This window comes from Lathamus discolor, chromosome 7, assembly GCF_037157495.1.
Source record: "Lathamus discolor isolate bLatDis1 chromosome 7, bLatDis1.hap1, whole genome shotgun sequence".
In the NCBI taxonomy this organism is placed as follows: domain Eukaryota; kingdom Metazoa; phylum Chordata; class Aves; order Psittaciformes; family Psittacidae; genus Lathamus; species Lathamus discolor.
In genome coordinates, this window is record NC_088890.1 from 14,777,166 (window position 1) to 14,801,211 (window position 24,046).

General features: G+C 46.4%; 1 protein-coding gene across 4 annotated transcripts in view; it reads left to right on the forward strand.

Moving 5' to 3' along the window:
- FRMD4B (FERM domain containing 4B) overlaps positions 1–24,046 on the forward strand; it is a 141,010-nt gene that overhangs the window by 85,527 nt on the left and 31,437 nt on the right. For 3 of the 4 annotated variants that reach the window (XM_065687237.1, XM_065687239.1, XM_065687238.1), the window contains 2 exons: positions 11,176–11,232; positions 12,213–12,235. In XM_065687237.1, the coding sequence (XP_065543309.1) occupies positions 11,176–11,232; positions 12,213–12,235 (80 nt within the window). Of the gene's footprint in view, positions 1–11,175; positions 11,233–12,212; positions 12,236–14,370; positions 14,455–24,046 lie in introns of those variants that run through there. The other variant, XM_065687240.1, reaches the window with a different exon arrangement.

The following is a 24,046-nucleotide window of genomic DNA, read 5'->3' on the forward strand; positions in this document are numbered from 1 at the left end:
AACTTCGCAGGTAGGTTCTGTCTCAGTGGCATATCCTTCGATATACTGCATAGCAAACACTCAAGTTAAACTTGTCTCAAGAAGAAAAGACCTGTGAGGTCTTGCACCCGCTGTGAACATGGTTCCTAATTCCCTGATTTCCTGCCTTAATTCAGTCAAGTAGTAAAGTAATAAACCCTATGAAGTAGCAATCAAAGCTAGTTACTAAAATACTTTCTGTAGTTACTCTCTGCCTAAGAAGCTTCCATTGTTTTCTTAAAATGTTTGAATTGGTAAAGTGCGTATTTTTGAAAGCTTTTTCATGATACAGTAGCCAAAATACTAAATAATAAGGTAGCTCTGCTGCAGGTATATCTTGGTCTGATAAAAGAGCTTTGTGGCAGCCACCACTGCTTTGCCCCTTATACCCAGTGGTGCAAAGCAGCTGCACTTTAATGAACTTCCGCAATACCTGATGTTACTGGGATTTACCAGTTAACATCGAATTTGTGAATCTGGTGCCTTTATTTTACTCATAGTTCCATCAGCCTAAGAGAGAGACTCAGTTCTTACAACCTTTCCTTGGAAACCAGTTCTGTACCACTAGCTGGTGGTGGAGCTCAGTGTAGCCAGCCAAAGCTTTCACCTTTAATATGCTTCAGGTGTTAGAGGATTCTTATTCAGTATCCAGTGTTCATTATTTTATGGTGGGATTAGAAACCTGACATGAAAAGTGGTTAATGGCAAAGTTATGACTGTGCTTTGCACAGGAGAATTGCTTTCTGGAAGAGTGGAGGAAACTGGGGCCTTTTTACAACATGCTAAAGTTTTCAAGATGCTTGAAGAACTTGAGGCCTCACTGGTTAAGATCAGTAAAAAGCAAATCTCCATTTGACATATCTGCCACTTTAAATGAAGGGGTTTGGCAACTCACAGTCATCCTCTCAGGGGAAACTGGAGTAGTTCAGCTAGACAGACAGCACGAGTAATTTTGGAACTGGAAAACAGGTCTGGTTTTAGGGTGGAATGTGAAAAATTAATGTGTTGAAACAATTGCTACTCGATATTATAACATTTGGGTGTAATGTATGTGTTTATGTAAAAAGCATAAGAGAAAGCAAAGCGGAGAAACATAAAAAACCTGCCCTCACTGATCTTAGGCACACATGTAATCAAACCAATATGAAGTCACTTCTGGCCTGAATAAATACCATTATTCAGGCAGCATAACTTCATATTACTGACATGGAGTGCTGATAGCACGTGAAGTGCTGATGGCACACAGGGTGCCACAATCAGCAGTGCATCATCCAGTTAAGTTCAGGGCTTCATGAGCTGGGAAAGGTTTGGATGAAGGCCGGTTCCATGGGGAAAATATGCCTGGTTTCACCCCATGGCTTGTGAGGTGTGTGCTCTAACTGGTAGCAGCCCAAAGTGCCAGCTTCCCTGTGTCTGCAAGGAAAACTGCCAGAAGCAGAGAGGGCTTTCTGCTGTGTCCGGTTTCTGTGGGCAGCAGAGGGATGAGGAACATTGCTTTCTCCTGAGAGAAGGATCTTGGGCAGAACTGGGTGATTCCACACGTAAGGAAAGCCAAGAGCCCGGGCTCTGCCTGCGGCACACTGTGCTGGGTAGCTCCACAGCCCAGCTTTGATAGAAGCCTGCAGCCACTTAAGCAGAAACCAGTTTATTTACTTTCAGGGTTGGTCCAGTGGATTTTAACGTTCAAATTAGGTCTTTTAAAAACATTTGATCCTACTTGGTAAACTTATGGTCAGTCTCTAGGCTTCAAGTAGTGCATGAAATGCACACAGGGTCAACTCTGCTATTTAAGCCCATGGGATGGGGATATGAAGATGCACAAAGGCACCCCGGGTGCGCTCACACAGAGGAAAGGAGGCACAGGTTCCAGGATGAGCAATGCTGGTTTCTAAATACGAGAGATACCCAGCACTGGTGGAGCAAGTGGCTGATGCTTCGCTGATGACAGCGAAGAATGTTCCCTGGCATTTCTCAGTCATTAATCCAGCTCCAGGAGGTTTAGAACTGCCTCAGATTAGCTTTTCTTCCCACCCCCACTCTTCCCCATCTCCTTTCCTTTCATGGAGCGAGGAAACCTCAGTGTCTCAAAAAGCAGCATCCCATTCCCAGCCTATGTGCTCAGGGTTGCTCCTCAACATACAGGGTGTGCTGGAGGATGCTCTACCAGGGCCAAATCTCAACCTGGATCATTTCATGGAGCTTCTGCTCTGTGTGGGCCAGGAATGTGGGTCAGAGGATAAATGCTGCAATACCAGGGGTGTGAGAAGACCTGCATGGATAAGGTTGCTTAAAAGCCAGTTATGCTTTTTGTTTTCACAAAGCTCTTTCCAAAGTTTTCACAATAGCTCATTCTCCACAGGGGACACAGCGTGTGAAAAGCCCAAATCCAGGGTGGCGCAAAGGCCTGATGCTTGGTGGAGTTTGTGTGTTTGTGCTCTTGACATTCCTGAGTACTGGCATGTGTTGACAGCACACTAATGTGTAGGTACCTGTGTGTGCTTTAAAGGAAAATGATGTTTTCCTGGGCAGAGGGCGATGCTGCCCTGCATGCGAGATGGTGCATGTCGGTGCTTCTGCTGGCATGTGGGATGCACCACAGGAGCCAGCCAAAGGCTTGGCTAAACATAGCCAGTGCCACCTCTGGAGGGGTTTTATCCATGGCTTAATGAGGTTCAGAGGCTGCAGCAAGAATGTGTTTACTGTATTCTTTGAGAGATCTATGGGTGATTCTGCAGATGAAATTCTGTGGGCGGCTATAACTAATCAAAGAGAATGATTTCCCTAATGAAGTCCTAATGAAGTCAGGCATGTGTTGGCTAACTTGCTGCAGATGATTCCAGAGAGGTTTTGCTCCCAGCTGAATAAAAAGTTGGAATAAATAATTTAGCACATTAAATATATTAACTGATGACTATATATTATGAAATATAGATTCTGAATTATAAATAATGGAATAAAAACCTGCATAAGAATTCTGAAAGGGGCAGAAGCTGGCTTGGTGCTCTGTAGTGTACATCCACATTGCTCTTCCCCACCTTTCAACTCCACATTTCTTCCTGCAAACCTCTCTGCTCCTTTCTGCAGATCAGGTACCACTTTCCTCTGGCAGAGGTTGGAGGAATCTGGGGCTTGTGCATTTCACAATCCCTGTAGACATTTTGGCAAGGAAGGGACAAAATAACAATAAGATCCCTGATGCCAAATATGTATTTCTTTCTATTCTCCACCCACTCCCCCACCTCCGTGCTCTACACTCAAAGCTCCTTTGTGCCTCTGGGGCCTTTGCTAGGTTTGTGCATCACTTATGACCTGTGTTGTTCCCTGCACAGTAAGAGAACTTCTGCCTTGCCCTCAGCCCCTGCAAGCAGTGGGGGAACAGGGGGAAGCCCCTTTGTCCAAAGCGCAAGAGGGCTGACACCTCATTTTTAGTTTGCCAAATCATGTAGCAGTGTTAACAGTTCTGCACCCAAAGACAAGAATTGCTGTGCACCGAGCAGGAGGCATGCATGCTGCTCCTTTTATGTTGAGCTGCCCATTTTTTCCCTGGTCCGATGCTGTCTGTAGTCCCCCTGCCTTCAGCCAAGTGTGGTCCAGCCACACAGAATCCATGGCTCCTGCATTCCAGAATCCATGCTTTCTGTGCTGGAGCTTGGAGAAGTTATACCCACTGCCAGGAACAGCCTGGGCCACTGAGCGAGAGGTGAGAACTGGTAACTTAGATCTCCAGGCCTATAGAAGTGCTCCCCATTCACTTAGTTAAAAGCTCATTTATCCACATGCGATTTGGTAGAATGCAAAGGCTAGAAAGATGCTTTGTGTATGTCTGGGCTGTTGTCTATGTGCCTGTCTTGGCTTGGGGAGCTGCTGCTTGAAAATCTTCCGTGGTGACAACTTCAATTTAAAAGCTTTCTTTCCTGTCACTGACTTTAAAAAGCTGGGTTTAGATTTACAGCTCTTTCTGAAATGTACTGTACAGCTGGAGTTTAATGTAGAGAAAGCCTAACACTTGGTTTCAGGTGAAATGGGTATCCCAGGATGGATGTGTTTGCACAGCAACAGGGGAGCTTTAACATGTTCAGTGTGTTATTGCACAACCCATGACCATGGCTGGGATACTTTTAAGGAGGTGGGTGAGAACTGGTCACGCACATGTTGATGATAAATTTAGAAAGATAAATTAGACTTTTCTTCTTTCAAAACAGCCAAGTTTGGAAAAATAACACCCTACTTGGCTAGAGAAGCACTGTCAAGTTTATTATGCATTAGAGCTAACCTCCATATAGCTCTGCAGCCCATACTGTTGACTCTTTGCCAGTTCTTAAAATATGTTCTGTAAACTAAGATCATGGTCAAGTTGGCTGTGTTCCCCTTTTCCTCTCTGTATTTGGGTGTTGGGGGGCTTATTTATTTAATTTCCCATTTGTTCCAAGGACTTATAAGAATTGCTTTAAAAAGAGTAAAAGAAGTTAAAGGAAATGGAAGTTTTCAAAGACATCTGTAACCATGAGAGCTTCATGAACAGCGATGCTTGTGAGCACTTGGCAGCCTGAAGACCAGTGCTTACCAAGAAGAGCTGTTGAAACAGACCCCTGGTGTGAGCATAAAGCCTGGCTGATTTCCAGCTCATGGAGAGCAAAGTGGTCATATATCAGAGAGCTCTCGAAAGTTTTATAACAGAGATTTCCTAATTCTCCCCCATCTCAAGGGAGAGGAGAGCATTCCCATGCAGCCTCCCAACACAGCGTAGTCTGATCCTAGCCAAGGCTATTAAACATGTTCTGTCCATTGCCTGTATTTGCTGTTCTCCTAAACATGACACATGGAAAGCTCAGGATGGGGATCAGCAGGACCAGTTGGCCTTCTGCACCTTCAGAGCTGTTATCTTCCATAGGTGCTGACAGCAACTTCATGATCCAGACCCCCTCAGCAGCATGTCAGCAGATGGGAATGATGGAGCGAGGTGAACAAAATGTGATAGGAGGAGGAGGCAGGACCCCTATGTGATATAAACTGGCAGATCTCCGTGGGGCCCCCTACTCATTGCCCCATGAGACCTCACATGGTGGCGTGGGGAGGGACTTGGCTATGGTTTGGATATAGTCAAGGGACTCTACAGCACAGCTGAGGTTGGTCCAAGGCTGCCTGCTGTAAAGGTGATGGTGCTCTGGGGACCTGTTAAGGCTCATGCCAGGGAAGGTATAGGATGTGTCCCAGCTGGGCTGGCCCATCGTATGTGAAGGTTCACTTGGTTTGCAGCCAAAGTTTCATAGCTGGCATCTCTTGACATAGTAACTTCTGACCAGGTCTAACTACTGGTGTTAATTGCAATGGAGAGTTTTGCACCTTTGATCTCCTGGTCACAGGGTAAAGATGCTGTGACAGCTCAGCCACTTCTGTTGTTGGTTTGCACTGGGTATCTCACTGTGATGCTGGGATAGGAAAGCAAAAGGCTGTGATTATATGTTAAGTCTAATGACGCTTGCCATACAGCCTGGCTTACGAACAGGGAAGTCTTTATGTCTTTCTTCCATTTTCTGCTTTTACTCGTATATTAATGCAAGAAAAGCAACCCTAAATGTGTTCCTGTTGCACTGAACTGTGCAGACAAGTCTCGGAGCAGCTGCTGCTCTCCCTGGAGTTTCATCTAAGCGTTGGCTCAGGCACAAAATGCAAACAAGGGAGATGGATGAGGGTGGCTGGCAGAGAGAGCGGAATAAAGAGTGTAACAGAAACCTGAAGCTGTTCCTCACCACGAGGCACTACCAGCTTTTGTTGGGCTGGATCAGACAAAGCTGCTGAGATGGAAAGGAGCAGATTCTGTTGGGAGAGAGCTGCTGTGCACTCACTGAGCTGTGTTTGTTCTCAGGCTGTGGTCTCTTGTGTTGGGTAGGAAGGGCTGTGAGGCTCAGTAGATGAACGACATCATGGGCCATCTAAATGCTGTGAAGCAGCTGTGAGGCCTCCTGAGTTATTCAGGCTGTAGTCCCCCATGGCGTAAATGCAGCACAAGTAAAAATCTGAAGTGCCCTTTTGAGGAGGGTCAGAATGGCCACCCTTTAGTTTGCTCTTATGTTGGCTTGTATTCTGCATCTCCTGTTGGCTTTGTGCTTTGCTTTACCCCCCTAATGTGCTGGAGGCAGACATTTGCTGTGTTTTCTAAACCCAGAGTTTCTGTCCTTGGGAAACTGGTCCCAGTTAAGATGCTCAGCAAAGTCTGGAGCTTCCACTGCAGAAGGGAATGGGATGGGGTGTCCAGAGGGAAGAGCAGGTGACACCCCCAGGACTGAGATGTAGGTGTGAATGCCAGGAATTGGGATGGCGCTTTCAAGTTGCAGGATTATTTGTTTGCTGCCATTACTTGTCTCTGTGGTGTAATTACCCAGCACAGCCACACTGCCAGAGTGAGATGCCACATTTACCTGACCTAGTTGCTCAGCGCTGCTCAACCTGTGCGGTGTAACAGGTTGTGGCTGACAACCACTCCCTGCCCCAGGAGCTCAGGCCGCCTCGCTGTAGCCTCTGCTCCCAGAGAACCCTTAGATGCTGAAAAAGCTGTGAAGCTTTCTGCACTGCAGGGACCTGCCTTCGCATCCTCTGGCTCTTGGGGCACATCATGGGGATGCTGGGTCTCATGGGGAAAGGCACAGTGGTGCCGGGTAAGGGCACAGGTGCTGGCATCGCTTTGTTCACTTGTGCTGGGTCCACACCCAACTAATTGCCTCCCTTGGTCTGAACACCTTGTTGTAGACGTTTGGGTCCTTTCTTTCCCTCTGCCTAATTGCACCCTTCTTTCTCTCAGTATTTTTAATCACCTTTCAGTGGGTAATTATACTCAGTACTGTGGCTGTCTTGAGGCTATTCAATCATTGTGTGTGTTTGGGGGTGTCTATGGTTAATACACATTTTTAAAGGGTTGGAGGGAAGAGGCGTGTTGGTATCTCAAGTCTCAAATCTTCAGGTGAAATGTGTGTGTTGTCAGACTTTACCCTCTGGAGGTTACACATGGTTTGAACAAACCATGTATGTTTTTGTGTCTTGCTCTGTCTGTAAAGAGTTAGAGATGACAGTTCCTGTGTGTTGCTTTTTTTTAGTCTGCTTTAATGTGAGTTTACAGTCCGAAGATTTGCTTAGCACAGTTAATGCTCATTATCATCATTCTTGATCTGTGTCTCGCTAGGATTTCAGACTTGTATCTCTATGACAGTAAATTCTAGTGGTGTTGCTCTGTCTAATGAGGGTTCACTGCTCTATTCATGACCAAGCTTGTGATTTTTATCACATTTGTAAGTCTGTGTCTGTGTAGCAAAACGCTTGAGCTCCTACCTGAATCAGAGACTGAATTCTGCCCACAGGCACTGAAGGCAGGGTTGGTCTTTACTGGCTACTGAGATAGTGACCTATTCCTGGTCTACAGTAATTGCCACCTGGTTTGGTCACCTGCTACAACCTTTTATTATTCTGATGTTTGTCAGGATGACAAAAGCCACCACCTGAATCCACTGGACCAAATGCAGTGTTTAGATAAGCCAGTGGCCTTTAGGAGAGCCACACGAGGGGCTGAATCTGTCTCGCTGGTTAAAATGTCCCTGTGCAAACTCTGGGAAATACCAGTTTCATCCCCTCCCTAGAGCTTCACCCACTGGTCCGTTTAAACTTATTTACATCTCAAATGTAAAAGTCTCTGATTCCATTATCAGAATTACATCCATCTACTTAACCTCATGCTGGTGACCTTGTATCCACTTGGGATAAATCTAGGAAAAACTTCCATCTTCATCTCCAACACAGAGCTGTGAGAGAGTACTCGCTGCCCTGGCTCCCAGGGCCCCCACCCTCAGTGAAGTCTCTGCTTAAGTTACCCTGGCAATTGCAGGCATTGCAAATGAATCTTTTTACAGCCCTTTTCCCCATCTATTTTTGAAATCTGACCTTGTTAAAGTGATGCTGAGACAGAGGCCCCCCTATCTGACAGCCTTGGGACTGAAAGATGGTTATAAAATCAAAACACTGCCTGAGTGAGTGGGCAGAGTCGCGGCTCTGTGCTCCTGACTGACATGTATCGCTATTTGGATTTGTGTCAAGGCAAGGCTGTCCAAACTCCTTGACAGCCCAGGGCAGGGATGGATTACATTAGAGCATTATAGCAATTGGGGGACCAGATGGCAAATAATGTTACATTATGATGGAAAATAATTCCAGGCTCAAAGGAATTGTCCAAGAGACTCACTTGTATAAAGTTAGTCTGTTAGATAAAGGCTGAGCTGGGCTTTGGGATCTCTTGGTTCAAATCCTTGCACTGCTACTTAGCTCCTGTATGACCTCAGAGCAGTCCCTTTGCCTCCCTGTATCCTTTTCTTTGGTTTTTAGCCCCTTCAAAGGGTAGGGGTTCTCCTGATTGCACTCTGGCAGGTGTTTTTGGTGCAGAGCCTCCCTCAGATTGGCCCCTGTTCTGGTATGGCTATATGTGATAATAATTAGGGTTGGTCCACCCTGTTCTGAGGTTAGCAAAAGCTGGAGGGCTGTGGTGGCAGCCCTGAGCCTGGGGTGTCCTGTTTGTCCCCTTTGCTCTGGTCATGACACCTTCAGCATCTTTTTTGAAAGAGGTGATGTTAGGGGGGACAGTCTTTCCTGTTCACTCCTCAATGGAGCTTCTGACCAAATGCATTCAAAGCTAAGGACATCAGCACAGCAAAACCCTCATTAGGAAAGCAGAGACAGACTTTCATCACCTGAAGAAGGCGGTCCCTTTCAGCCTGTTCAGCCTCCTAAACCCCTAAATGAAGTGGTTTGTGGGATCACTTCTAACATTTGTGGCCATGCAGTAGCAGCCTAGTAAAGTGACCAGAGTTTCTTAATGCTCCTATTTAGGACCAAGTTAAATACACAGAGGAGCAGCCTCGTAATTACTACTGGTAATTAGTTAATGGTCATGAGGTGCTTTGAAGATGAAAAGTGAAGAGGTGCCTGGTTAGTAAGTCCCAAACACCCCTGTAATGCTAGCAGCAGCATTGCTATGGGTCAGCAGGGACTCCCTGCTGCAGTAGCTCACAGAGTGCTGCTGAGTTTTTATTGGAGCCAGCAACAGAGGTAGTTAAATCTGGATGAGTTTCTTGCATGCTTAAAAGGTGATGAGCTGCATGTAGCTGATTCACTTTGGGGCAGGGACATGGTCTTGATGAGTTTAAGGTCCCTTCTGGCCCTGTTTTCCCTGATACTGTGGTCCAGGGACCGTTTTGCTGAGCTAGAGCCCATCTTTTCCTGCTGAGCAGGAGCACAGTGCTGGGATGACCTGATCTCTGTAATCCTCCCACTGCAAGTTGGCCTCAGAGGCTCTTTGAGCAGATGCAATTTAAGTTTAAAGAAAGGCGGCTCAGATGTGCATGACAAAGACTAACCCGATACAGACCTGGAAGTAACAAAGTGCCTTAAAATTGCACCTATGTGAAGAGTTTCTGGGCTGTAATCCTTGCCTTTTTTCTTAAGCATCAACATGAAAGGGATCGGAAGGAAGGATGAACTTGAAGCTCTTTTTTCCTCCTAACTTGTGATGTGCTCCTCCTTTTCTTCTAATAAAATATGTCTGGGAATGCTTTGGAGGCTACTTCTCCATAGCTGTTGCCACACCTGTTGGGAAGGGGAAATTCCTCTTGGTCTGCTGTTGTGGAGCAGCCTGGGGGAGCACTGCTGCTGGAATGTTCTATTGACAAAAGCTGGCAAAAAAACCCCTCCCTTTCCATGGAAATTGAATTATTTGTTTGTTTGCTTTTGGATTTGGTCTCTGTGGGCCAGACCTGCAGCTGTGGCAAATCAGCTCAGCTCCAGATGTGCCTTATAGATCTTGAGCTGTCATTTCCCTCTGCCCGTATGTCATTCGGTGGATCTTCCTGCTGCCCTGGGTTTGGCAGTTTCAGCTTTCGGTCTGCTTTGTCCCCTCATTCAGCCAAGTGGGGACAGAGGATGTGTTGGGCTCTTGGTGGCACATGTCCACCACCTTCACTTGCAGAAGGTCAGTGAGAAACAATCTCTATTCATGGGCTGGTTCATGGCCTCAGTTTTATCCTTTGCACACAGTAGCTTTGATAACCCAAGACTCCAGCTGTAAGGCCATCTCCTTCACTTTTCCAGTGTTACTGCTGGTGACAGTGTTGTAGAACCAAGACCGGGACTTTTGTTTATAAGAAACTAACTTTGAAAGACTGCACTTAACTTTGCAAGAAGGAAAAAAAGGATTCTTGTGTAGTTTCAATGTTTTGGCATTTATCAGCTGCACACTGCTTAAGTCAGCAAATGCATAGCGCTGTCAGGATGGGTCTGGTTTGGGAGGCGGGTCAAGATACAAAGGAGGTTTCCAGCATGCAGGTCCATCAGTTTGTCTGAACGCTGCAGTGTACTTGTGAGAACTGGAGGTTGTAAGATCCAGGCGCCGTGGGCCAAAGGAAGCTTAGCTATGTTAGCCGTGTGATTGATAAGTATTACTTATCTAGCATCAGAGGTGTGTGTACCACTGTGGAACTGGGGTGATGTGCCATCAGAATCTCTCTTGCTCAACCCTGCTTGGTGACAAGTTTTTAATGTGTTTTTGCAGCATGCAGGATCAGGTCCCTGATGAGGTGTGCACAGTCATAGAATCCCAGACTGGTTTGGGTTAGAAGGGGCCTTAAAGCTCCAACCCCCTGCCATGGGCAGGGACACCCTCCACTAGAGCAGGCTTCTCCAAGCCCCTGTGTCCAACCTGGCCTTGAACACTGCCAGAGATGGGGCAGCTGCAGCTTCTCTGGGCACCCTGTGCCAGCGCCTCAGCACCCTCACAGGGAAGAGCTTCTTCCTTGTACCTAATCTAAATCTCCCCTCTGTCAGTTCAGACCCGTTTCCCCTCCTCCTACCTCTAACATGCCCTTGTCAAAAGTCCCGGTAGCTGCAATCACGCAAAGCAGCGCCTGGTAAAGCGCAGTAAAGGAAGGAAAGATTTGTGCCGAGAGAGAGGGAGGGAGGGGTTGCACCCCTGCGGGCACAGGGAGGGCGCCGGCCCTTCGGAGCTCGCTGTGCCCGGGCACCGCTCGGGTACCCCGGTCCCCCCCCCCGCAGCGGGGCGGAGCGGAGCGGGTGTGCGGCGAGGCGGGGCTCGGCGCGCTCATGTCCTGTTCTCTCCCTGCACAGGGGCAGATTGAAGTGGAGAGCGAGACCGTCTTCAAGTTGGCCGCGTTGGTGTTGCAGGTAAGCGGCTCTTCCCATTCAGCTCGGCCGCGGGCACCGCTGCCTTGGGCTTGGTTTAGCTCGGCTGTGTTCTGCTTCTCTTTTCCTCCCCCCGTTATACGAAAGCATGCACATGGAGCGGTTTTCATAGTTTCTGCAGCTGGAGAGAGGGGTGGGAAAGGGGGAAGAAAAAGCAGAAAACTTGGAAAGTGTTTTCCTTAGGGGCAAGTGAGGGAAATGTTTCTTTGAGAGATTTGAAATTGAAAGAAAGAAGAAAAACTCACCAAAGGAAGTCATGTATTTGGGCAGATTTCCATCCAGTTTATCAGTTATTCTAATTTATGTTCTGCAGATCTAGGAGGAGGAGTAGCTAAATTTGCTGATCATGCCTGTGAATCTATCTAGAGCATATGTTTTTGATACCCCTGTTATGTTGAAATATGCAATGTCAGTTTTTGTTCTCCTTAATCAAGTTTTGTTGTACTCGCACTCTGGTTATTTACCGTTTGCTATGAAGTAAAACTCTGCCTTTAAAACATTGAGGATTTTTTCCCTACTGCATTCTCAGTGACAAAGTGCCACGGCAAACCTGCAGCAGCTCCATCTGCCTGCACTGTTGTTTTCATCTCGAGTGAACACAATTCCTCTCAACTGCTGACCTGCCTGTAAAGCCAACCTTTAGCTGGATGCGGTTGGCTGGAGAGAGAATTGTATTTCACTTCTTGTGCAGTAAAAGTGAGATTTGATTTGCAGTGTGAAACTCATCCCCCTCTTGGAAATGGTTTTATTTATGGTGTATGCGGATTATCTACAGTTGGAAGCATAAAGGGCCAAGTTCTGTTCTTGAATGCATGTGGGCAGGCTCCACACTTTGCATTGCGTGTAACTGGGGTAAGGATCTGGCCCCGGAGCTGTGGGAGTGGGGAAGTGAACAATGCTGGGAAAATCGAGGACTTTTGAAGAGCTCGTGTTCTAACTCTGTCACTGTTTTTCAATTGTAGGAAGCTAAAGGAGACTATTCCAGGTAATAACATTTTCCTTTCTAATACCAGTGTGCTTGATGGATGTGTTTTTCTGTGTTGGCATTGTACTGCAAACAATCAAAACCAGGGGTAAAGTCCAGCTGCAAGCAGTGGCTGAAGAAAGTGAAATGTGCTGCTGGGCTGGATAAAATCCGGGTTAGTAATGCCTTTTGTGGGCAGGCTCTGAGGCAAAACAGCTTTTCAGGCCATCCTGCTTCACTCCCCTTCCCGAACATGGGATGGGGAGAAAGCTCCCAACTTCCTTGCAGTGTGGCTTGAGTCCATCTGGGTGACCCTGCCTGTATAGTGGCAGCATGTGCAGATATGGAGCCCGTCAGCTGCCTGTGCTAGAGATCAATGAGCTGCTTTCTTGTGCAGCTGCCCTGCAGAGCCTCTCCCTTCCCTCCTGCACTTGACCCGACACTTGTGTTGTAGCTGGCGTGTGAACCGGTTGCTGGGCTTTAAAAGATGGGGCTCGTCCTTGGGGATCACCTCTTACCATGCACTGGTTACGGTAACTGGCCCTGCAGAGGAGGTGGGGTCACACTGGGACCTGTTATTGCCAGGGGAAAAGACCTTCAATTAGAAACAGCTCACTAAGCAAATAGAAATTCAGAAGGTTGGTTTTGGTCGTGTTAATGGTTTACTACTTTCTGAGTTTCCATATGGGAAGAGAGGAGTGTTTTACGCTTTGGCTACGACAGCTTTTAGGAGCCAGGCTTTGATAATGCTCAGTTGAGAGCTGTGTGCTCAGATGCAGCGATTAAGTGCATGCCAGTGCTGCTGCTCAAGACCCCTTCTTCTCCAGATGCCTTCTTCAGCCCCTTCTCCACTGAAGGGCATGCTCCGTGAAGTCCATCACAGCCTCCTTTTCCTTTTTGTTGGTGTGCTGTCATGCCTGCAGGGAGGAAGAGGTGTCCTTGTGACTGAGATCAGCTGGGGCTGGCTGTACAATTTCTTTTCCTATTCATGCTGTAGACCTGCTTTGTGACCCACAGTATATTGCTTACAGCCGCAGTGTCCTGCATTTCATTTCCCTAGGAAGACAACTCATCTTGCCTGATCTGACAGGGACACCCTAAGCTTAACTCAGTTTAGGTGTAGTTAACAAGAGAACCACTGTTCACTTGTCAGGAGTTAACTTATTAAGTTGTAGCAGCTGGTGGCACATGCTCTCAATTCTGAAGAAGAGGGGTTCAGGTTAAAAACTACCTTTGTGGTGAAAACCTCCCTTACGTGGTTTAAACTTAATGTTGACTCCTTATGTGCTGTAAGTAGGTTTATAGGTATTGCTTCACATGGCCAAGAACTGTGTCTGGGGTTATCTTCCATGCCTCTGCAGACACATTGCAAGGAGTGGATTGCCCATGGTTACCTTTAAAAGTATTTGAAGAGAATTGAAGGGAACAATGCTGCTACAAGAGTGATTTCCAAGTGAAGCTCTTCCTCTAGCAGTTGCGTGAAAATAGCTGTAGCAATTGTTTCCTCTGTTAAGCAGAACATATGTTCTGCTCCATAGCAGATGAGCCTGGCCAGCTGTCTGGGGCACAGCGAGCACACCAGAAGCGAAGGAATTTCATTTTACATATCACAAGTGGTCCTTTGGGCCACTGCTGATAACACACTAGCTTAATTACCAGCGTATCTTCACAAAGATACTGCAGGGCTGGCCTCCCCTGCCAAACTTGCTGCGATACCAGGAATACATCCTTGCTGCTTGTGCAGTGAGTTGCCTCCATTTGCAGTGCTTTGGCTTTGGTGTGTCCGTTGTTCGCTGTCATTTGGCTATTCCACTTTGAATCACGTTTTGGAATGTGGCTCTTGCGCCATTCCTGCTTACGTGAGAACTCGCCAGTTAGTATTTCTTTATATTGAATTAGTGCTGAACAAACATGGTAAATACAGGAATTGCCTGAAGTCCTAGAGATTAGCTTTCTGGAAGTGAAAAATGGGATAGTGCAGGCAGAACTGGTAATCTTTGGCTGGCTGATTTCCCACATATGCCATAGGGAAGCTTTTCCATGGGGACAAGTCCCACGATGGGGTCACTGTGTGGATTCCCCTGACTTCAGCTGGGAGCAGGCAGATCAGTACCAGGGTCTAAACACTTCTAACTCCTGCAGCTCTGCAGTAACCCCTTTCCCAATCCACTGTCAGATAGCATCTTGATGGCAGAGCAGCAATCTCCTGAGAACCACCCTCCCATACCTGTGCAGAGTGGGTGAGCGCATTCTTTTGAAACCTGTTTATTTTCAGTGAGCAAACCTGACATTGCAGTGCTCAGAGAAAGTAAAAGCTTCTGATTCTACACCACAAAGATCACTCTGGAGGGGCTGTGCAGTATGGTAGCACTGATGTCGTGAATATCAGGGTCTTTGGGGTTTGGGTGTTGCAGGTGGTTTGCAATAGGGCACCGGCGCCCTAAGCGAAGCTGTTAGGACAAGGGTCTGTGCCTTCTCATTTGGAGAGTGGCTTTATGTAAGATAAACCACCCAAGTCCTACTTTAAGAAGACCTTGGCTTTTAAGACATCTTGATAAGACTTAAGTACATGCTTCAGAATTGCGCTGGCAGCCTGTCCATTGCATATGAGCCTGTTTTGAACAGCTCTGGTTTCCCGAAGGCAGCCTCAAATGACTGTGGGCTGCAGAAGGAATGATTAACAAAGGTGGCAGCGGACCACAGTCAGTGTAGCGCACTGCACACCCAGTTCCTTTTCCTGTTGACTGAACTGGTGATCCCAGCCAAGATAATTACCCCCCTGTGTGTGATGAAGAGCATATCGCAGGGGTGCTCCGTGAGCCATTCCCCCCCTTACATGGGACAGTGTCGGGACTGTTTCTCCTGAGTCTTGCAGCTCTGATGTTCCCAGCAGGTCTGGGATGCTGCAGATCCCTGGCCCCTCTGCCGTTCCATGCAACGACTGGGCAGGTTTTCCTCGAGAGAAGGGATGTAAGGCTTTGCTTGTGTTTGCTTTTTTGTGACTCATCCAGGATTTCCAGTTGACGGCTGCTCTGTTTAAACTGAATTCCCATCAGTTTTTCTCTAGCTCCTGTAATAGGAACCCCAAGCAAACTATTAGTCATTAATAGGAGTTTTGAAACTCTGCATTAGTTAATTGCACTCCTCCACTCTCATGTTTGCAAATGAAACAGAAAAAGCTGCCAGCCTGGTTTTACAAAATCTTGATGTTTTAAAACTGTTTGAGGGCTTTAGAAAGAGAATTTGATTCACGTTTCCAGCTCCTGGCATGGCTCAGTAGAGGGTGAAAAAAGTCCATATTCTACTTATCTTAGGTATTTTATTTGAATTGTAAAGAAACCTAATGTCTTGGCAGGCAAGCAAAATAACAGATCAGTCTGGTGATCATTCCTTGTGTAAATATGTAACGTATAATGTGTTGCCTCTTTGGGAAATGAATGCTTTAGATGTATTGAGTTTATAGACTAAGCATCTGCCCTCAAAATGCTGTATGATAATATAGAGTATTATTTTTCCTTGTGTCTTGATGAGTTTTTAGCTGAGATGTCCTAAATGCTGACCTTCTAGCGTTAGAAAAACACCATTAAAATCAGGTTAGCTATGGAAAAGTGTATTTTCTGACTGATAATCTTGGATCATGTTTTCCCCTGTAACATTCCCAGGACTGAAAGCCAGCCATGCTCCCTGGAAGTTAATTAAATTGTTGGAGGAGGGCTTCTATTTTCTTTAAATAGCTGACGCATTCGGTTTTGATTCTGGCCTGTGGGCCGCAAAGATAACTCCGGACTGGTATAACATAACACAGACAAAATAATGAATTCCTGATAGCTGACATGTGCGAGGCACCAGGGTTTATCGCTATAGGGGTGATAAACACGGTTTGTAAATGGAAAAGGTTTGTGTGAAAGATACTCCTGCTATGGAGTAATTGGCTCAGAAACTGCTGTATTTAAAAGCTTTACTGAGGAGAGAATGAAGTGTTCGGTCTAGGTGTAGAAAACTGGTATTATAGAATAGTTAGGATTGGAAAAGGCCTTAAGGTAACAGTTTGCTCCTGATTAAGAGTTGAGTGCTCAGCATTAGATTTTTGGGTAGTGTTTACTTGGGAAGATGATTATTTTGCCAGATAAACTGGAAGCATTTCTTGGTAGAATAGAATGTGGTAATGATGATAACGTGTGCTGTAAAATAGCTGCTCCAAAGAAGTTAGTAATTGTCTGATAGCAAAGCACCTGCTCAGTGTACTGCTTACTTACCTCAAGGTTAAGGTAGCTTCAGCAAGAGGACACACCTGAGATGTGTTGGAGGCAGCTGGTGCAGCCTGTTTTCAGGAGTCTCACCAAGTTCATATGACCAAAACTCCAGGTGTGGCCATGTCCAGGACTGGGGTTGGAGCAGAAACACGAATCTGGACCAAATCTCCCAGCTGTTCCTACTCCCCTTCCTCAGGTTTGCATCCTGGAGAGGTCTTGGAGGGCTGAAGCTGCATCCATGTGGCAGGAATGGAGCCCACCTCGTGTGTGCCAGCCACTAACAGACACTCAGGCTGTGGGGTGAGATTAGAGCTGGCCTAAAGAAAGCTCTGAGATGGGTACAATGTGTGTCGGCTTCCCAGCACAAACCTTTTTGCTCCATGAACCTGCCTCTGTTAGGCTGGAGGAAAGAGCCCTCTTGTGAACCATTCACTGGAAGCTCTTTTTCAGGCCCATTGGGGCTGTGGATGAGTTACAAGGCAACATTCATGCTGACCTCAAGCAGAGGCAAAAGACCTGAGCACAGTCTGGATGCCTGTTTAGCCCTCAAGGATTGCCTTCCACATAAATCAGTGAGTGATACAAAAGAGGTGGTGGATTCACTCAGGTCATCCATCAGGTGCCTGTCATAAGCAGCACTGTAGTTTAATTCTTGATTTTCTTTTCCATGCAAGAGTGCTTTGTAAATGCCCATGCAATGCCATTGACAGAGGCTTTCTCTAGCATAACCCACTGCTCTGTGTGGGCTGTGTCTGCCCTGCTGTAAATCAGTGCTCGGCTCTGGCGCTGCTGTTGTACTCCTTGTGCTCCACGGCTCTTGTTTGCCAAGTGAGTCATTGTGTATTTTATCTCAGCTGCCACTCTGCACACTTTTTCTTTAAATACCTTGCTAGGCATTTGCTTGTGAACCATTAACTCTTGTCTCAGACCGAACTGGGTGCTTTCCTAAGCTCGCTCTTTTGCAATAAGCAGCTAATTTGAGACAAGATGAGCAAGGATTAATTTAGAGCCTGTTTGCTGAGGGGGTTGATTATTTATTTCACTTTATTTAGGCTCATCCAATGAACCCAGGTGGTAAATAAACAAGCTTAGGGAAAGTCATGTTTGATGTATATTTCATACAATGATTGCCCTATTTGACAAGTATCAGATACCCACTTTCCAAAGAGCTCTCTGCCTAAGTGAATTTTCACTTCAACCAGAGAAAGCTGGTTGAAAACTGCACTGATTTTTCTTTAGCACTGTGCAAGTCTCGCTCTTCTTGATGAGTTGCTGCACTTCGTTGTGCGGGTTACACAGCCCAATGTACCATGAAGGAAGGCAGCAGGCAAATGGGAGCTGGGCAGAGAGCTGCCACGCTTCATCTGCCTGTGCACTTGGGCAGCAGGTCTCAGATGAAAATGTGCTCTCCTGGTGTTTTATTTTTCAATAAAAAGTGGAAATTCATTGTGTAAACCAGGTGCAATTTCAAAAAATTATGTAGGTAGGACCGTAATTTTCTACTAGAATTTAACAGCAAGAGGGTGTTTTTTCTACTGGTGCTACTTGTAAATTCAAGCAATTTACAATTCAGGGCAGCCCAAGGCACATATAGTCTCTGCAGTGATGTAATCTTAATGGTTTTTTACTATTTTGTATTTTAAAGCAGTTTTGTAAGAGCTCTCAAGGAATTCCTAAGTATGTTTGTTATGCAGCGCATGAATTAGGTGGAAGCAGTGTGGGTGAAATGAGCAAAAATGATTAGATGAAAAGAATGTTTTCATTAATAATCTGATCTCCTGGGATTTACTGCTTGTATATTGCCGTGTAACTTTTAATATTAACATATAATTATGGCAGTTCAGTAAGGAACACACATTTTAGATTTGTTATGCCTGAGGTTCATGCAGTTTATTAAGGGGCAGCAAAGGGGTGGTTGTGTTAAGTCCTTTTCAGTTGTCCCTGCCCGATCTTGTATTTTCTTTGGTTTTCTTTTCCTTTAAGACACTTCTAACTTGGAGAGTCAGTGCTGGAATGGGTACAGCCCAGCCACGTAGGGAGGGCTTTTATGTGTGCTCTGCATCCAAAGCAGATGAGAGACAAGGCAAGTGTGGTGCCAGAAAATCCATCATCCCTCAGGTCGTCTCCTCTGCAGGGGACAAGTCAGAGACATGTTGCTGTCATAGCTGTTATGCTTGGAGTAGCATCATGGCATCCACAGCCGTAAGTAAAAGATGCTCTCCCCTTTTTCCTAGAAATACCCTCAAGCACAGGTTCAGCATTAACACACATTGCCTTTTCCTGTTGTAAAGTTAAACTTCCTGGCTTTTGCATCACAGCGTGTTCACCTCCCTTCTGCTGAATGTCTGGGAAACTTTGTGAGGTGCACAGAGAGTTTCTCCAGTCCTGCTCTGTCAGCTGCAAGCAGGAGCTGGGGCTCTGCTCGGGCTCCTTGCTTGAAAAAGCAAAAATAAATCTCTTGCTTTTCCTTCCCGTGGCGGTTGGGATCCATCACGCGGGGGTGTTTTGTGCTTTGAGGAAATGGAACGACCCCTTTTCAGCCTCAGCTTTTTTGCTTTTGCAGATTTGTCAAGTCTTTATCGTTGCTTGGATAATTTACTTTTCTTGTGGTTCCATGTCTGTCTGTATCAGCACACAGGGCTGTGATAACAAGCTTTAGATGCGGTGGCTGTACTCAGACAGGCTAAACCCCACAACTAATATGGCTGAGCTGACTTTTGTGCGAACAGGAAGAAAGTGTGAATGTTAGAAATAACAATCTGCTGCTGCGAGGAAGGGTTTGGGGCCCTTTAAGCATTGTACCAACTGTGAATAGTCACTTTTGCTCTGCAGTAAATCCCCAGGTAAAGCAGAGCTTGTCTGCTTCCCGTCTGGTCTGATAGAGAAGCAGTGCTAACATGTGCTGTTGGTACAGTTGAGCAGCTCTATAAACGTGGATATACTGTACCAGATCTGTGGGACTGTGAGCCGTCACCAGTGCTAGGTGTGTTGTTCAAGGACCAAAGGGTTTTATCTTCAGTGTACTTGTATTTCACGTCAAGAACTGTAAAAGAAGACCTGAGAATTTAGGGCAGGTTCAAGTCGCAGATATTCGCTGGCTGTGGAGTGATGCTTCTTCAGCACCCTGCTCCGCTTCTGCAAAGTGGAAATGTGAACAGTGCTTCATCTGCCAAGGTGGCTCTGGAAGCAGATCACGTTCTTGCTTGTCTGGTTCCAGTGTCCTCAGATGCAGTGGTGCATGCATACAGCTGATAAGAGAAACGTTGCTTTTCCCTTGATGCCCTTGGTCCATCTTCCAAAAGCCAACAAGTAGGGTCACCAAACCCCTGTGAGATCACTGCTGCCTCTCTTCTCTCAACGTCAGAGAGAAATTGGCCTAAAGGAGCAGGTCTGGACCTGGAGGTTAGGCTTTGGGGTCCAGAGCTGTGGTCCAGCCTATGCTAAGTGTGAGGAAGGCTTGCCCAGCCCCAGCATCACTGTGTGTTTGGTGCATTTCCCTCAAGCTGTGAGACTAAAGTACAGTGTGGGAAGCCCATAGCATGGCCGCAGCTTAGATGCACAAGAAGCCTGGTGTTGAAAAAGCCATCTGCACTGCTTGTCATGGTCCTTTTCATGTCCAGGGTTTGGAAGGCTCTTAGAAGTGCTCCTTCAAATACCTTTCTGAGCAGGCGGTTCCTACCTGGTATTCAAGTGGCAGACTTTGCAGCCATGGCCCAGGCAGTGCTCCCTGTTGGCTGTGGGTTAAGGTTCAGCTCTGGCTGTCCCGTGCCAGTGGGAGCCCTTTGTTCATGGCCTTTCTGCATCCTGGTCTTCCTTCAGTAGAAAAATAGCTTTCTTGAGTGTGCCACCAGACCATAAACTGGAAGGTTGGGAAATGATGGGAAACGTCTGGCATTTGTCACAAAAGAGGATTTGTCAGAGAGCACACTTCAAAATCCTGCTGCCAAGATCCTGCTGCTCTGACATACTCGAAAGCTGTTAAATCCATTGGCTCTTCCTGTACATTCTCTGCTCTGTCTTCCATCCCCCATGTTTTCTCTTGCACTTTTAACCCTGCTCATTTTTTTTCCCCTCTGTTGCCTTTTGCTGCTTTCTCCTCATGCCTGGTGTGATACCTTGAAAGGCAGACCAGCCTCCATGGAGCGTGAGGTTGCCATGCTCTGCAATAGAGCAAACCAAAGCCCACAGAAAAGGCACCTGCTGCTGCAGCAGTCTGGCTGCACTGTGATGGGCTGTGTTGCTGGCTCTTATCTGTGATTGTATGGAGAGGGAGCACCTTGGAGATGGAGGCTACACTAAGTCTGGTCACTTTAGAAAGTCACTTTAGGACTAGGCTGAGGTGTGGCCAGCAATATGGGATGTTCTTGTACTGTTATATACTTGTAATTGCATAGCAAAGGAATTCAGTGGTTATTCTTAAGAAACAGAACCATTACTAACATCATCTGAGTAACCTGACCAGCCTCTGAAAACTTACCTTGTCAAACTTTCAAGTGTCTAGTCTAATTGTGTGCTGTTTCTGTGTGTTTTGCTAGCTCTGCATATCTTGAACAGAATAGGAAGAAAAAGCCTAATGGAAAGTTTCTGAAGCATCTTCATGGTGCAGGGTAATAATTGTATCACCCTTCAGCTGAGAAGTTCCACTCTTCCTTGTATCTCAATATGTGATTCTTACAAGCATCTGTTGATTGTTAGGTGCCCATGAAACAACTTTCAAGTTAACAGGAGAGGTTGGTTGGTATTTCCTAAGACCAAGGCTGCTATAAATTCCACCTGTGGCATGACTAAAATTCAGTTGAAGAGTCAAATATAAAATAGTGACATTCAGAAAGACCCAGGAGTGACTTATTCTAATGATCCCATAACACAAGAGTAAGTATTTATGGGAGGTCAATAGGCTTTGAGAACAGAGGAGAATCACCGTGCAGTGTTGCTTACCCAGTGATAAATTCCTGCCTTATAAAGTGTTATCAACACAGTTTAGCAGGGGCAGACACACCTGCCATCACCTTCCTCAGTTAAAATGTGTCTGAAGTCCTGTCTTTACCAAGTTGTTAATATTTACACAGATGTGGGCTGATAAGCTTTTCTGTTGTACTGTGTGTATTGCTCTAGCTGCTCTGGGTGTGTCTATTGCTCTTCATGTTTTATGCTAATCTCATTAATCTGAGCTCTCACACTTGCATTAGCAACAGGCAGAAGCTGTTTGTGACAGTGGGTGCAGGGAAAAGCCTGGACAGCCATTGACAAATGGTCCTAGTTAGCAAAGCTCTGTGCATCTTTGCCTAGCAGGGGGGGTTGTATCACTTAGGACAAGCTGTGGAGGTGCACTTTCTGTGAGCATAAATATGTAAGTCTTTTGAGTAATGTGCTTTAGGCAGAGCATGCCATGATAATCTGGCTTGGTTCCTTCCCAGATTCCTGGTGGGGTTTTAGCAAGATGCCTAGAATTTCACTGTAGTGTCAGTTGTAGGAAGCATGTGGGATTGGTCCTGTTTTGCTGCTATAATTTGAATGTGGGAACTCCTATTCATAGTATGGTACACGGTTAAATGCCACTTTTAGTTATTTTAGAGACAGGCTGCCCTTCCATCTCCATAGAGCTGGCACTGATGAGCAGGGCATGCTGCATCTAGCCCAACATTTGCTCGTGTTGGGACAGAGAGTTAAATATGGACAGTACCAAGAATTCAAGCTGAGGTTCAGCATGAGGAGGGGCTGATGTAGATTTTCAGTTACATTGCCCAGATTAATTCAAATTCTGCTTAATATCTGCTGGAGATAAAGCTCCCATTTAAAGGGTGGAATAGGAAGGAAAGGGGCTGTCTGCATACTGGAAAAATAGTTGAGAGTTTCCTATATTCTCCTGGGGAATAGACAAACCTTTTGCCAAAAAAAGTTCACTCCCATTGACTATGGGCGATTTAAGTTGATGCATTGAAATTACGCCAAGAACCACCAGTCAAGAAGCCCCCTCCTTACCAGAGGTCAGATTAAATGCAAGTGGGCCTCTCTGACCTGACAGCCAAGTCCTCCTCCTGCCCTGATGAGAACCGACCATGGACACGCCAGATACAGCACTGGTGTGTTTGCCTGGTAGATAGTGTAGACGGTTGGACATCTGGAGCCAGGGCTGTCTGCCCTGTGATTTCTGTGTCATCTTGTGGCCGCTGTGAAACCAAACAGGAACAGGTAATAATTCAAACCGTCACCTCTGGGGATTGGCTGGGTCTCTGAGGGCTTGGGAAAGTGGTCCTGAAGGTCAAGGGGAGACGTGCTTGGGCTCCTCGGTGCAGATGAAATGATAATGAACTCTGTGGAAGGAGGGGGAGGACCATTTGAGGCTTTTATTATCCCTGCAGCCGTGAATCATCCCAAATGCTAATCCTCAGGCACACAGTCAGCAGATCTGGGCTGCTGTGTGCCAGCCTCCGCTGTCTGAAGGCATGCAGCACGCAAGGAGCTGTGCCCTGTTTCTCCCAGGTCTTTTACATTTTTCTAAGATTGTTTCATGCTTTATTTTACAATTATGCAGGGGGAAAAAAAGCCCAGCCCTCGTCTGGTTTCTCAGAGACTTTCAGGCCTTATAAGTCCATTTTGATAGGCTCTTTCCAGATGCAGATGGATTTGATGGGTTGTCTGGACCTCAGTCTATGAGGTTGGGTCCTTTCACAAAGGCAAGTCCCAGTGGCCATCCTGGCTTTGTTAAAGAAGTGTATTCTCTGCTGATGTAACAAGTTGGATGGGTTCGTAGGTTGGCACAAGAACAGAGAAGGTCCAGCTCTGCTGTGTCACTTGCTTGCTAGTGAACTGCCTGTGGTTCAGCGTCAGTGCTGGTGAGACGTGCCCTGTGACGTGCCCTAGATGTGATTGCAGCCTTTTGGTCACTGTATGCCCTAGCTCAGAGCCCACACACCTTGTTGGGGAGGTTGGTGTGCTGGCTGGCTGGTGCTTAGTTTACATTCAGTGGTAGACATTTCCATATTGATGAGCTGCTACTCAGCTTAACTAGTGTCCTCATTTTGGCATGTGATAAGGGTAAAGTAGGTTGCTACTCTACCGTGTCCAGAGGTAATGGACCCAAAAAACAAATGGGAAGGCTAGTAGCCCTGCTGGAAGCCACAAACTGTGCAAAAGGTGACATTTCAGAGCATGGTAGGATGCAAATGCTGGGATCTGTGGTACCTCTGTAGTCTCAGTGATGGGGATGCTACTGGCCCCATAATGGTTGGTGAAGGACAGGTTGGGACCTCTCCACCTGGCTGTAGTGGTGACAGCTTGGGAGTCACCTGTCTCCCCACCCAGCTCCTCTGCTGGAGCTCAGCCCTTGCCTCCCAGCATCAGCTTCCTTAGGGCTTCAGCCCTTGCCTGGGTGATTTGTTGTTTGCTGGCAATGAGGTTTCTAAATACAGGTTTAAAGATCAGCATTAAACCTGCGATTGTTAATTTTGTGAATTTGAGAGCCTGTATCTGAAGGAGCAGCCCTTTTGTTTGGAAAATAAACTATTTTGTTATTGCTTCCTTCCTACTCTGCAGTATTTCCCTGCCAGCCCCAGCTGCTACAACAGCCATTGCAGTT